Genomic DNA, 14722 nt, shown 5'->3' on the forward strand with positions numbered 1-14722 from the left:
TGAGCTTTAAAGATGTTTCTTAACTACTTTCGCATTTCTCTTCCACCCTTGAGACTTGTGATGAGGCTTAAGAGCAGGTTCTGTGGTTGTGGGCGGCATCCGGGCCATCCCATGTGTGCTCTGATGCAGATCTGGGCTATCCAAATCTTTTGTGCTTGTCAAAAGCTCCCTTTCTCCCCACCATAAATCGACTCCTCCGCACTCACTCTGTTAGCTCAATAGCTCAGGTTTTCATGACCGTGCCCGAGCCCTATATGTGAAATTTGTCATCTTAATGCAGCTTGGAATGTGAAAGCAGAGAAGGAAATGACCCATCAAAAGGAGAAACCCACCCCACCTGAGCTGAAACAAACACCAGGAGATAGAGCAAAGCTTCTGGGTCCCAACCCTAATTTCTCAGCAGACATAATGGATAAAATATAGTACATCAGGGTTTTGTTATTTTTCTCCTGCCTCCCAGAAGATCAGAACCTTTTACTATTTCTACGTGGATTCATTCATAGGCTCTCTTCCTTGGCCCTCACCCCACCAAATCCACACCCAGAAAAAGTGACTTTCTTTTGAAACATGCAACTTAGTTATGACTAGTGAAAACAAGGTGTGATATTTAACTTTAAAACATACTAGCTTTTGTAAAAATGAAACAGATTCCAAAACATTAATATGCTTCCAGGTCACGAAAATTTCACAGGAAGGAAGGGAAGAAAGGGAGAAAGACTGAAAGTATAGGCTGTGGAGCGTCTGCTCACTTCCAACAGGTGCAGAATTCTCAGGAGTTTTTGATCTAGGAATAGACTCTCAAAACAGTGAATAGATTTTCCTTCCTGAGACATAAAAAGCAGATTGCAGCTTGGCAACATGCATTATTTGAGGATTTTGGCCAAGTGGCATGCTGTGAAGACAGCAATGTGGACTCCAGTACCCTGATTCCCAGTGTGGCTACAAAGGAAACCCTGGGATAGTGGACCTGTCAGCTCAATGCCTCCTGTCCGTCCCAAGCCAGGGAGAATAGCAGAGAGGTCAGAAGTAAAGAAGGATCCTGATAGGAGGGCACAGAGTCCAGAAGCTGGGGCCATAGCCTGCAGTTATCAAAAGCAATGTTATATTCAGTGATGCCACAGTCCATAACTAACTATGCTGACCAATACCACGGGGTAACAATTCAAAGAACTCCCTTGGGTGACAAAAAAACACCAAAACATTAAAAAAATTAAAATTAAAAATAGGGGTGGGACTTCCCTGGAGGTCCAATGGTTGAGGCTCCATGCTCCCAATGCAGGGGCCCCGGGTTTGATCCCTGGGCAGGGAACTAGATCCCACATGCATGCCACAACTGAGAGTCTGCATGCTGCAACTAAGACCTGGTGCAGCAAAATAAATTAATAAATAAATATTAAAAAAAAATAGGGGCATTGAGAAAATGTTTTTACAAGGTTTTTGTACTAGGCCTACCTTACTGCTGCCAATTACTGTATGGGTACCTTTTAGATCATCTCAGTGATGGAGACTTAAAAGTATGTGTTCCGATGTTGCCAATCCATCTTATTTTGACTCTCATTAATTATTTTTCCTGAGTCATTGTGAGAAAGTAGGGAGTCAAGGAGACAAATGCATGAAAAAAAAGAAAGGAACTAACTTTGTAAGCAAAATGAGGAGTAAAGCAAGATTCCAACTATGTTGGCAATGCTTAGAAAAACTAAGGAAGAACATTCAGTCTATAAAAGGTTTCCCTGAAATAAATATTCCTTCCAAGCTTTTTCAATATGTAAAACTACTTCTCATTGTCAACAGCCTTTATAGCATGACATGAGAAGATCCATACGTTCATGCAACAGGCTTCCAGAAAGCTGTTACTCGACAGCTCCTTATATCATCTGAAGAGAACCCTGTAGGCATAAATTCTCCTAGAACTACACAAACATTTTTGCATAGGATATAAAGGAAGCCTTTTAAATTTCCCACAGGGGAATGGACATGAAAGATGAGATTTATATTTATAGATGAAAACTATTTCACAGTCCCAAGGATATGAATAATCTGTGTGCACAAAGACGTTAGCTCTAAAAGGATTATATTAATTTTTTTTAATTAAAAGGGAATATCCTCACTCCATGTTTGAACTTAAAAATAAAAATTAGACTAAGAGAAGATTTCTAAAAATTGATAAAGTCCATAAATACCCAATGATTCTCAGGGTTCTGGACTGAGGCGGGGGGGAAATGAAGGCCATGTGATTCAACAAGGTTTTCCTTTTTGCCCTGACCTCTAGAAAGCTCAATATTAAATGCTGGGCTCATATACAATAATATTCATCAACTAGTATTTCTTGATTCACATGGGTCATCCTGCGGGCCTTCATGTCTGTGTTCCGTATTTCTATGTCTCTCCTTCACTTAAAATAGGTTAAGGGCACCCCTATACGAGACTGGGACTAGGGTGAGGCAAGTGAGGCATTCAGGGTGAAACATTTAAGGAGGTGCTCACTTCTCAGTCTTCTGCAAGGGCAGGGCTGGCCCCTGAGCCCGAGTGCCTTCTCACGTTTTACACCCCAGGCACCTCACCTGCCTCACCCTAATCCCAGCCAAACCTAAGATTTAGCAGTGCTCCCCACTGCTCTACAAGGCCTGCCCCTCTAACATCCCTGGCTTTGCCTCCTACTTTCCCTAGCATCCCACGCCATACCCTAACCCTCACCAGTGGCTCTCAAACATCAGTATGCTTCCGAATCACCTGGAAGCCTTGCTAAAAGATGGCTGGGCCCGGTTTCCAGAGTTTCTGATCTCAGAGGCCTGAAATGGAGACCCAACATCCACATTTCAGAAAATGTCCAGGTGACGCTGATGGTGTTGGCCCAGGGGCTCTCCTTTGGAACTGATAACAAAGAATTCAGAGCACTTGCCATGCACCACATTATTTTATAAATGTCCTGTCTCAATTCACTTCCTCTTCCTTCTCATCTGGTGAGATTCACTCCAGCTTTCTTGGTCCCCAGCCTTCAATCCACCCCACCCACCTGTAAAGCCAAGATAAGGGCCTAGTCTCTGAATATCCCCACCTCCTCACTCTCACCTCTCCTAATCCCTCATCAGTTATGATGGCCAACTCTTGTCTCCGAATTCTCAGGACAGTGTTCCTGACAATATAGTATGTGCTCAGTAGTGAGAGGCTTTTTTTTTTTTTTTTTTGGCCAAAACTGAACCTAATGTCACTGAGAGGAGAGATCTGATGCAAAGTTTAGGAAGGAAGTGGCTCTGTTCTTCTGGGCTGGAGACACACAAGGTTCTAACAGAGAGTTCTAACAGATCCAAGGTCTTACCTGAGCATGACTGAAGCCCACAGAAATGAGGAAAGCCTCTAGAAACCATTCTGCTCAGGGTGATGCTGACCTAGACTTCAAAACAAGGCAGTAGAAGCATCGGGGTTAAGATATTTAGACGTGTGCCCGTGCAGTGTCACTTCTAGATAGATAGGCAGGCATGTAGGTAGGTAGAAAGCGAGATAGGCATACAGACAGACAGACAAATAAATTAGGTAGATATATAGATGAGATAGATAGGTATATGGATGTATATGGCTGTTTGGGGTATACCATTCTCCAATCCTTCAAATTTAACCAAGAAAACAAAAAAGTAAAAGGTATTACTAAGGGTGGGCATTTGAGTTAGGAATGTCTCAAAATGAAAAGGAACCAATCAAACAAAAAGCATTCTATTAATTGGGAAAGTGGTCCAGGCACAATACTTTCAGTTTAGTTCTACAAATGGACCACACTTCTTGCAAGGGGTTTTGCTTGTGCTACTTCCTGGGCTTATAGCGAAAGAAGGGACATGGGTCCACCTAGAGAAAGGTACAGTGACAGAGGGCATTTACCAGTAAGGTGAGAGGAATGGCATCTCTTCCAGTTTGAGCAGCTTCTTCTCAACCCAAAACTATAGGACAGACAAAACAATCATCCAAACTTCCTCCTGGTTCTTACCTGGGCTCTGGTCACAAAGCACGTCATGATATGTAGTTGGATAGATAGGTAGATGATAGATAGATAGACAGGTAGATAGATAGATAGATAGGCAGACAGACAGACAGAAAGAGCTTCCCTCCAAGTTCTCTGACTGTCCTCTTTCAATTTAAGTTCCTCCACATTAAACTAGCTCCTACAGGAGCTAAATATGCTAAAACCACACTTCTAAAGCCACCGGAGTCCCAGCCCTGCAAAGTGCTTCAACCTGCAATGAGGTCTTCAGTGAACCTGGCCCACGTGTTAGAAGCAAAATTGACAAGGTCAACCTGTATAACTGAATCAAAGGCAAAAGCACAACCACAATAATTTGCTGAGACTTCCCAGACTTCACTCATTTGGCCAGACAGCTAACCCACAGACACAGCCACCCCCGGGGCAGCAGCCTATGGGAGGGGTCACAACTGACAAGGATGCCACGTCACCCCCTGGCAAGACAGCGTATAGTCACAAGACCCAACCAGCATCCCATCACAGGGGGCTGCTGGGTGATGAGGCTGAGAATGGCACACTTCAAAAAGCCCAAGTGGACAAACCAGCAGAGAAAGGAGGCGCTGGCCCATGCAACAGACAGCTCTCCGGGTTCAAGACCAACCTCAGCAAAACACTGCTACTACTAACTCCACCTTTCTGAGACCGCCTACCTGTTCTGAGTCCTAGATGTCAGAGAGCTAGAAACAGAGGCGCAGACAGAGCCCAAGGGAAAAAGAGAAAGTGGAAAAGGGGAAAGAGACAAGGGAGGACATAACCTAAATTCAGGCAGAACCCTCACCATGTAATTCATGACTCTTTACCAAGTCATGACACTGAAATAAAGTATCCCAAAAAGCCGAAAGCAAGAGCGTAACCCCTATATTTTGTCAGGGAATACAACAGGAAAAGAGAACCATTCCAGGTACTACGAACAGAGGGAATATAAGGAGAACAGGTGATGGAAAAGCTGAGACGCCAAATAGAGTATATGGAGAAAAGTTAAGGTCAGTGACAGGAGGAAGCAGCCAGCACTCTTAGGCTGGAGTGAGGGCGGGGCGGGCAGACTTTCTGTAAAGTTCCAGGTAGTAAGAATTAGGGTCTGCCCCAAGTACTCAACTCTGCCACGTCAGCCAGAGGCAGTGCCTACACAAATGAGTACAGCTGCGTTCCGATCAAACTTTATTTGCAGAAGCAGACATAGGGCTGAATTTTGCACTCAGGCTGAAGTTCAATGACCCCTGGACTAGAGAGAGACAAAGAGTAAATGCTAGGATCAGGGTACAGAAAAAAAATGTTGCACTAGGTACAGGGATGTCTTCCACCTTAAACGGCTGACACATAATTGCATAAAACAATGGGTCAGAAGAGGAGCCATGTGAGAATAAATACTTATCTCAGTGCAAATTATCTAAAATGAAGAAAATCCATAACTAAAAGGGCACTGTGGTCACTCATAATACAGTCCCAAATGAAAGGGCAAGGGTGTGGTCTGTATATATGCAGATTTTCTGAATACAATCAGTGACCCATCAATTCCGTATTTTATCATCGTGTTTTTATCCCATTAGACTATTTGATGTAAGAGAAGTAACTGCTGTTAATTTTCTGTCTCTGTAGCTATTATATACATAAGAAAGTGAGAAGTAAGGTTTGGAAACAGATCTATTCACAGAAAAGATTGTGCATAGTAAATATCTAAAAAGAAGTAGTTATCTGATTCAGGTCCTTTTAAGTAAGATTTTCAGTTCTCTCTTTAAAAGACTCGTTAGAAGGAAAACAAAGCCTTTTGTATGAAACCTAAAGCTATTTTTTAAAGGCAATCTCTATGTATTTACTGTATTAAAATCAAGGTCAGTATCAAAATCAAGGAAACGGGGAATTCTCTGGCAGTCCAGTGGTTAGGACTCTGTGCTTTCACTGCAGAGGGTGCAGGTTCAATCCCTGGTTGGGGAACTAAGCCCATGAGAGACCAAAAAAAAAAAAAAGAAAAATTCAGGAAATGCTTTAGAAGACAGTCCACAAAGACTCTGCCCTTCTGGGTCCCTCTAGATGATGCAAAATTATAAACGTATGGGTCTAAGAGCAATTATTTAAATAAAGTTAAGTTATTATAAGAATAAGATTGAGGTGAAAGAGTCAATGACATTTTATAGGTAATACATCACTTAGGGCTAGTGAAATTTTAGATACTCATAGTAAGTAATCTTCCTTATATTAAACTTCTGTTACCTAATTTTTAAATATAATATGGAAATCCTAAAAGAGAAGCTTATAGTTTAAAAATACCAAGATAGGTTGATCAGGGTATTTTAACTACTTACACAGAAGGTTAATCACAGAGTCTATAGATTTTCCACATGACTCATTTTCATAAGCTAAATTAGAAGCTATCTCATGTTTTCCTCTCAAACTGCAAACTCTAAGCAGCAAAATGTCAACCTAACAATTGAAACTCTTCACCAATATATAAATGGCATCTCTCATATAAGATAGCAAGTAGCTTTCAATGACCTATATTCATCTAAGGTTTTACTAAACATTGTATTAGGTTTGAGCATTTAGTCTCTGAGCCCAGTGCACTGAAGTCAAAATTCTAGAAACTACAATGACAGGGAAAAAAGAAGATGACAGTTCCAGGATCCTCTGTTCCTTTCATATTTTTGATAACATTTTTCCTCCCCCTCTTCATTCCTTTGACTGTTCTTCCTAACCTCTCCTGTCATCCCCTAGACTCCCATATTCCCCAAGCTCACAATTTTTCTTTCTAGCCTTTATGTTCTTCCGCAAACTGCCAGTGCTCTTCCACAGGCCGGATGTCCCTAACTAAAGATGGTTATTGATGTACAGTACCAGTGTTTTAGTGCTGCAGCAGAATCAATAAATGAGAAAATACTGCTTTGTCAGGTTTCGCCAGAGCATGCTGGGAAACTTTACCGCTGCGAATGGTTACAGCAACTCTTAATACATGAGAGGGAGAGCCGGGCGCCCTTCTGTGCAGAGAAATGATGTTCTTCTACCCTCTAGTGACTATAAAGGAATAAGACAAAAGCTGGAGGAATTTTTTGAGACCACTTCACATGATTATTTATTGCCTCTGAAGTTTATTTCTAAAAAGAACCAGAGTCTTGGAAACCAAGTGAACAGGTAGGATTAAAAAAAAAAAAAAAAAAACACCTTAGCCTGGTTATTTTTAAAGTGGTCAAAAATGCAAAGGATATACATTTTAGGAAGAGTCAGAACTTTGATTCCTCTGGATTTGAAAAAGCAAGGTTTAGAAAGTTTACCTTCTTTCCTAGGAACTAGTCAGGTTACAAATCTCTCCTCTCTCTTTCACATACACACACTCTTACAAACACACGGAATCTTTGTTTCAATCTCCTTATTTTATAGAGAAGTAAACAACTGCAGTGCGGTGAGGTTAGAAATGAGAGATGGCATATATCTGTGTACACATGTGTGTGTATAAATAAATGCATATACAGAGATTGCCCACGCACCCTCCCCTCATACACGGACACATCACGGCCACCTCCATCTTGGTTATTCCTCTTTTAAAAGCAGCAGACCTGCTAAAGTAAGTTATACATAATATTTTTGGTTTTGTTTACATTTACATTAATTTTGACATTTAGTCACTTAAGTTACAATGTGTTACCTTAATAACCTAATAATAACACATCCCTACCTTGGTACACCTATACTTTTTATAAATTGCACAGAAGTATATAATTGTTTAAAAAGATACTAACAATGTAAAAAAGTCACCGGTATTTCATGGAGAAATCTTTAAAGAAACGCTCACACACACACACAAAAAAGGTAAAATAAAAGTAATATAAAAAAGATTGATAAAATATACCATGTATTCTTCTCAATCTTTTCACTGCCCTTATAACAGTTTCCACCTAATGGTAAATAGCTTTCTAAAGGACTAAATCTAACTGCACTACAACTCCAAATAATTCAGGCTTAATGAAGTGTAACATTCTAACACGGCCGGTACATATAAAATGTCAACACTAAAACAAGTGTAAGTTCAAACATCTGGCTATGCCCTTATTAAATGAAATTTTAAAAGGGAGTTTGTTTCCTTTTTACTCATAACAGCAGTAAGAGGAAAAGAAAGCCTTTCCATGTAAAGGTTGGATAATAATCTTGTCTACATTGGTCTTTGCTACAAAGGTGAACCACATGATGTAAAGAAAAAAAAAAAAACAGCTATATTTACCTTGCTGGCGCTTAACTGCTTCCGATCTGACCAACGCTAAGGATTATGTCCATTGAATCGTGAAAAATGGCAAAATAAAAGAGAGAAATAGAGCCGTTAACAACACGATGATGTTACCATGCTAGTTAGATGGTGCAGACTACATTCAAACAACTGACACCCACATTCTGAGGTTTCAGAGAAAACACATTTGAGCAAGAAAATAGTTAGAAACCTAGAAAAATCACATTTCTGTGGTTGTGTTACATCATTTTCTCACAGTATTCAAAAATGAAAAAACAAGGACATAGAATACTGCTCAGTCCTTACAAGTACATTTATGTTTTTATTTGCCTGAAAACACTCTAATTTTACCTCGAAAAGCAATGTGGAAAGGCAGGTTTTTCCTACCTGAAATACCCAGATAGCATTATAAAAATGTTTAAGAAATTCATGGACAAAGTTAGTTCATGTTTAGGGTTCTGTAGTTTTAGATACTAGAAAAAATAATTCCATTGCCCTCTGCTGAGAAAATCTCAATATTCGAAATAATAGGAAAAAACAGTCTGAGTCATTTCTTCACAATGAAGAAAAATAGGCTAATGTACCAGTGAGGGAGGGAAGAAAAAAATGTTCTGAACAGCCAGTAACTTCACCACTGTTCTCTTTTGATCTCTCATTTGTCGAGCTAAGACTGCTGAATTTCGTCTACAAGTAAAGTTCTCTCCTAACAAAATCCTCTCATTACTCCTGTCACCGTCCAGTACTGCAAAGCTCTACTCTGGCTGGTTAACCAGCTAACTGGATGTTAAAACTTGGAAAAATTTGGCAGATTACAACTCAATTATGAATCTAATTGAGCAGCCCATGGTAACTATTATGATTAAGGAAAAAAATGCCTTTAGGCAAATGATCTATCCACATTGCCAATAAGTCTCCCCAGGAAATTAGAAACCAGAAAACAAATTGTCTTTGGGGAAAATCCACTTATATTCCAGGGACCAGCAAGTAGAAACGCTGGTACAAAAATGTCTTGAAAATATTCTTCAGGAAAAACACTTTCCCTGGTGAAACTGGAAGCTCAACCACTCAGCATGTGACCCAGAGTTACAGATACTACAATCTGGGTATTAAAATCAGTTCTTTTTGTATTTTCCCAACAACATATGAACAAATATTTCACCCAGAACAACCACTAAAATTACTCACCATCTTGTAGGTACACATGGCTATTCCTAAATAGCCTTTTGAAATACAATTCATTTGATTTTTATATCACCAAAGATTAAAAAATAGATAAGGAAATGACTGGAAAATGACTATTACTGTCTGCTTACTACAGTACTAAGAGCTACCATATATTGGGCGTCTACTCCGTGCTAAGCACTATATTTGATCATGCTGGTCTTCACAAACCTATAAAATAGATAATCTTTCTTTTAAATCCGCATTTCACAAATTGTAGCTGAGAATTAAGTAATTCTGTGAATTTGATCTGATCAGTTAACTTCTCAAAACTAAAAATAGTGGAGTCGGGATTCAAACCCAGGCAGTCTGAGGACAGAGCTCATAATTATAACTAAAATCCTATTTTTGCTGAGAAAAGAGACAGAAGGCAGGTTTATCAGCCCTCCACCTAGTGCCTTACCTCCTAACTGTACCATGCCCGTATGCACTTAAATCCCTGGCCCTGAGGGTCAATTCACAGACATTTTGCACACGTTAAGATTTTTATTGGCTTGGCTCTAAAGCAACAAAGACTGCCTCAATGACAACGGGAAGAAATATGGGTACAAAACCAAGAATTCAAACTGAAATCTATCAGGCTTTAAATTAAAATGGAAATTTATAAACAAATTATTCCCAAATAATCTCAGTCCCCCGTGTTAGTTACCCCATTTAAAAACCCAATAGAAGAATATCTTTAAATACTAACTTAAACTCAATGAAAAGATCAACAGTTTTCTGATACTTACTCTATCCAAAGGGCCCCTGATATGCACTGTTAAGTTGAATAGCCACACATGGCCAAGGATAAATTATTCCTTGCTCAGGTTTACTTTGAACAAGTATATAAACAGAAAAATAACACTACCAGTCAGAACAAATAGAACAGGCATTACCATTATTATTATTTCTATAATACCCCATTTTATTATATATGTACATCTATATACACACACATACATATACATGGCTATGTATATATATGTATGTACACTCGTATATATAGTAAATAGATTGTACACGAGACCCTGCCAGACAAGCAAAGAACGAAGAAAATGAGAAATCGTACCAGCAAGGAGATAATGCGTACCATCTGACAAACTCTCAAAAACAGGGCGTGGAGGAGTCAAGGAAAGAAGGGCCAAACTAAATAGGATGACAAGTGTGTCTCCTTTTAGGGCTCTGAAAAGATAGGCTTTGAGATGTTTTCCAAAAACAAACTCAAGCTGCATTGAGTATTAATTGCTCTGCAATTTGAAATAAATTTTGACTGAAATGGCTCTACTTAAAAACTCCAAATTTTGGCAATATTTCAACATTATTTTAAGTGACAGTAGTACTGCTAAATATGATCCAATACACTACAGAAAAATCCACATGTGGAATAAATACACAGCTATTATGCAGCTGAAATATGCAGCTATCTTCCTGAGGTCATTATCCAAGTTTACAAACCCCACTTAAATATGTAAGAAATTTTCAGAACGTATCAGCTGGCAATTATGCAACCACGTGGCAAATAATATGCTCATTTCCATGGCATGTCATCGCAACCTGGCATCCAGCTCAAGGAACCGGTCACCTACTGGATGCCCTGCCACTGAATCCGATGGCAATGCCATCAAAACTAAGAGAAGTTAAAGGAAGTCCCTCACCACTATGTTGGGTAGAAAAAAAAATATTTTTGACATCAATTTAAGACATTTTAGCATCAAAATATCAATGTTATTGAGGCCTCAGGTTTTAACATTGCCACTTCTTAATTAATAAATGGAGATCTCCCCCCCAAAGTTATCATCAAGTAAATGTTCATAAGTAAAGAATTCAGATTAAAAATAGCAACTGTTTAGTTGACCCTCTGGCAATTGAAAAATCACTGTGCAGTTTTTTTTGTTTGTTTTTTTTACTCCTTTAAACTATCTTCAGTGAGTTTACTAGTAAATCACTCATGATTTTCATCATGAAAATAAATTACAACTAACTGCAAAGGTAATGTCAAAATGAAGAATATTCTCCACACTGACCCCACTGACTCAATTCAAGAGGTATTATTGGAGGCCTACTTTATAAACAGGCTTCAGATTTTCATACCAGATTCTAAACATGCTGAAATGTTAACACATCTTAGTCCTTTTTCAAGTAGCTGTTTTTAATTGGCTTTTTAAATGCCTTTCAAATAAATGACAATCCAAGATGCTTTCATTCTCATTTTCATTCTTGGAATTTTAAGGTATAATACCAGAATATAAAATAAGATTATGGTTTGTATTCACATACTTGCTCCTAAAAACAGAGCCCCCATCATACTGTCACAAAATCCAATGCTTTTTGATGTTACAGACATCTTTAATAGGTAATGCATTAACTAGAAATTACCGTGTAACAGACTAGACAATATTAAATGTGTGTCTTCCCAGAAGAACTCTCAATAGAAAATTTGGTAGCTAAAAGAAAAAGGAAGATGAAACGGAAATGCTGCAAATGTATACTTGATTACCTTAGTAATGTACAACACAATGACTAAACCCTGGGAACAGCTTTTCATAACTAAATAATGCCTAAGTCATCTAGTACCTAAGAAAACAGTAAATGGAAACCTTAACCTTTAGAAAAAGCATATTTTGTATGATCTGTGACAAGCAAACCACAAGCAGCAAAAACACTTAATAACAGCAATAGTATTATTGCTACAATATTAGTAATGTTTACATCCCTAGCCAAAATAGAGATCATTCCTTACTGGATTTCTTTCCAGGTTTCCAAAAGAAAGGGTGTACATTATCACAGATAGGTACTTTAAGTCTCTATACAGTTTTCCCCCTACCCAAATAAATACAAAAATGTCAGCCATCTGGCAACCCAATTATCAAAGAAAAGTTGCAATGGAGAATTTTAAAAAGAACAAAAGGGTCACACTCACGTGTCTCTTGAAATCACACTGTTTTACTACTAGGCTCAAATTTAATACAATCACTCCCATGTCATCTTCTAAACTGTTTGGATCTTCCAATTTTAAAATATGTTCAGTCGTCCTATAAGCAAAAAGCAACAAATGATGGTAGCACTTATTGGTAGTACTTTATAGCCTTAGAATACATCAGGAGCTTATGATAAAAAATCTCCTACCCCTGAACAGGGGTGAGACACAAGTTAAAAAAAGCACCAGATTCAGTGAAAATAAACCAACCATCTTCAGGGGTAGAGAAACTGTTTGGCATTGCCTAATTCAACAGTTGGTCAACTGATTCTTCTCCCCTACTGCCCAAAGAAAATGTAAATACTGGTTTTAATTTTAAGGTAAGTAGGTTAATGAACACGAAAGTACAAAATTCAATACACCTTTTAGGTTATGTTATAGAAGATGTAATATCTGACCAATATATATTTGGGAGCTAAAAAGCGAAAATTACAGAAAAACTCACATTTTAAAGCACTCTTTCATTTATTCTGATTTTGTCATTTGATTATCTTGAGTTCCCTCTAAAATTCACTAATAACAACTAGATGGTAAAATTACAATACCTGTTAAGCTCAAGATCACTCAGAACGACAAATGCAGAACCCATGAAATCAGATGTAGTTAAATCTCGATCATACACCTACAAAGAAGAAGGAGGCCAGTAACACACATTAATATGGCAAACCAACTGAGTATATGAAAGTATGGATAAATGCGATAGGCTGGGAATTTTGAATTCAGTCTTCTAGATCTAAAAATAATTTGCACAGTATAAAGAAGAATTTAACCAAGCTGATGGGGAGAACAAAATTATTCAAACCTGTGCATTTTGCTTACTATGGCCAAAATAACAGAAAATACTTTTAAGGCAGTATTCATATGCGTTAAGATATTATGCACAATGGACCACTCTCTGTAGTTTAAATGGTCTCTCATTAAAATTTAGTATTTTCCGCAGTGAGCAAATCCGCCAATTAAATAGAAATTTGCTAAATATTCTATAGCAATCCCATCCTGCACTCAACTCATGCAGTTTTAACCCAGATGTTAGAGCAATTGATGCTTACAACCAGTAGCTTAAAGCTCTCTGAGAAAGGCTTTAGTACTTGTCACCACTGCACTGGCAGTAATATTTCTTCCACATTCAATAAGTTTAAATACAATCAATGGAGATATTATTTTCACTCTGCTAGATCTGAGAGTAACATACAGTTTGACCAAGGGTATAAAGAATCCCTTCCATACTTATATTTTTAAGCCAGTGCTTAGGAATGATACAAGAATGAATTTGGGGAAGTTGACTTTTAAGAGGGCGAAGATGGCTGAGAAATAAATGTTTTTAATAAAAGAGCAGATTTGAAAGTCATCTGGGATTACCTTCACACGCAGCTTTTGATCAAGGCTTTGTATTGGCAATAAGACTACTTCGTCCCAAACTGGGTTCAAGTTCTTATATATGACTTTACTTTTGTACAGAGTCTTCCCATTCAGCTTAAATTTCACATAGGGATCACTCGTGCCTTTAAATGAAAAAGAGAGCAAGACAGGTTTTTAAAATATACGTAAAAAGCCTAGGATCTCCATTAAATAAAGATTCTTTCCACGCTCTCCAGGCTCAAAGCACTTCACTGAGCACACCCAGAACAAATGTCTCCCTGCACAGAGACTGAAGGCCCCAGAGGTGGAGAGGGGAGAGAAGTGAAACAATCTGGGGTAAATGACTGATTCTTCTTTGCCTTTCCTGGTAGAATATAAATGGGCTCCTTGAGCTTTCTCTGTTTGTTTTCATCGTGGGTATGTCATCACTCTCCTACCCACAAAAAATTCAAGAAATAAAATCCACCAGCACCAGCCAAGCATCTCAGGAGTCCTGGGGAGAAGCCCACTCCTCCTAAGAATGGCAGTGAGTCAGTGAAAAGGGAAAGAAACCATTTTCAAACATTTGGCCAGATGGCTGACTCAACAGAACCCTGTACTTTATAATATAATCATAATACATCAATCAATCCCTGGAACCACCGACTCAGAAGCCCGGGGACTCAGACCCCAGAACCAGGGGTGTAGAGATTAAACTGACAAAGTTGCCATTCTTCGCCCCACCCTCCGCACCTGCGGTAAAGCAGAGAACATTGTCTCCCCCTGGAGAGCTGAACGCCCCTCAACAAGGCCCTCCGACCCGCTGGCCTCGGGCCAACACCCTTGACCTGCTGCCTCTTCCCGGGAAGCTTTGAAAAGGAAAGAATAATGTCCCGCTATAGCCACTATGTCCAAAGCAGAAAGAAGGGCCGATGATGGACCCTTCCCCCCATTTTTCAGATCAGTTGAGGAAAAAAACATGCCC

The 14722-nt window shown here is 38.9% G+C and overlaps 1 protein-coding gene across 1 annotated transcript in view; it reads right to left on the bottom strand.

The window, feature by feature from the left end:
• The window catches only part of MCTP2 (multiple C2 and transmembrane domain containing 2), a 248047-nt gene that overhangs the window by 132815 nt on the left and 100510 nt on the right, over positions 1-14722 (bottom strand). Inside the window, exons 4-7 of the mRNA XM_067695625.1 lie at positions 13759-13901; positions 12945-13021; positions 12343-12454; positions 8217-8252 (exon numbers count right to left, since the gene is read on the bottom strand). Coding sequence (XP_067551726.1) covers positions 8217-8252; positions 12343-12454; positions 12945-13021; positions 13759-13901 — 368 coding nt within the window. The remainder of the gene's footprint in view (positions 1-8216; positions 8253-12342; positions 12455-12944; positions 13022-13758; positions 13902-14722) is intronic.

The sequence above is a fragment of the Pseudorca crassidens genome, chromosome 1, assembly GCF_039906515.1.
Source record: "Pseudorca crassidens isolate mPseCra1 chromosome 1, mPseCra1.hap1, whole genome shotgun sequence".
Lineage (NCBI taxonomy): Eukaryota > Metazoa > Chordata > Mammalia > Artiodactyla > Delphinidae > Pseudorca > Pseudorca crassidens.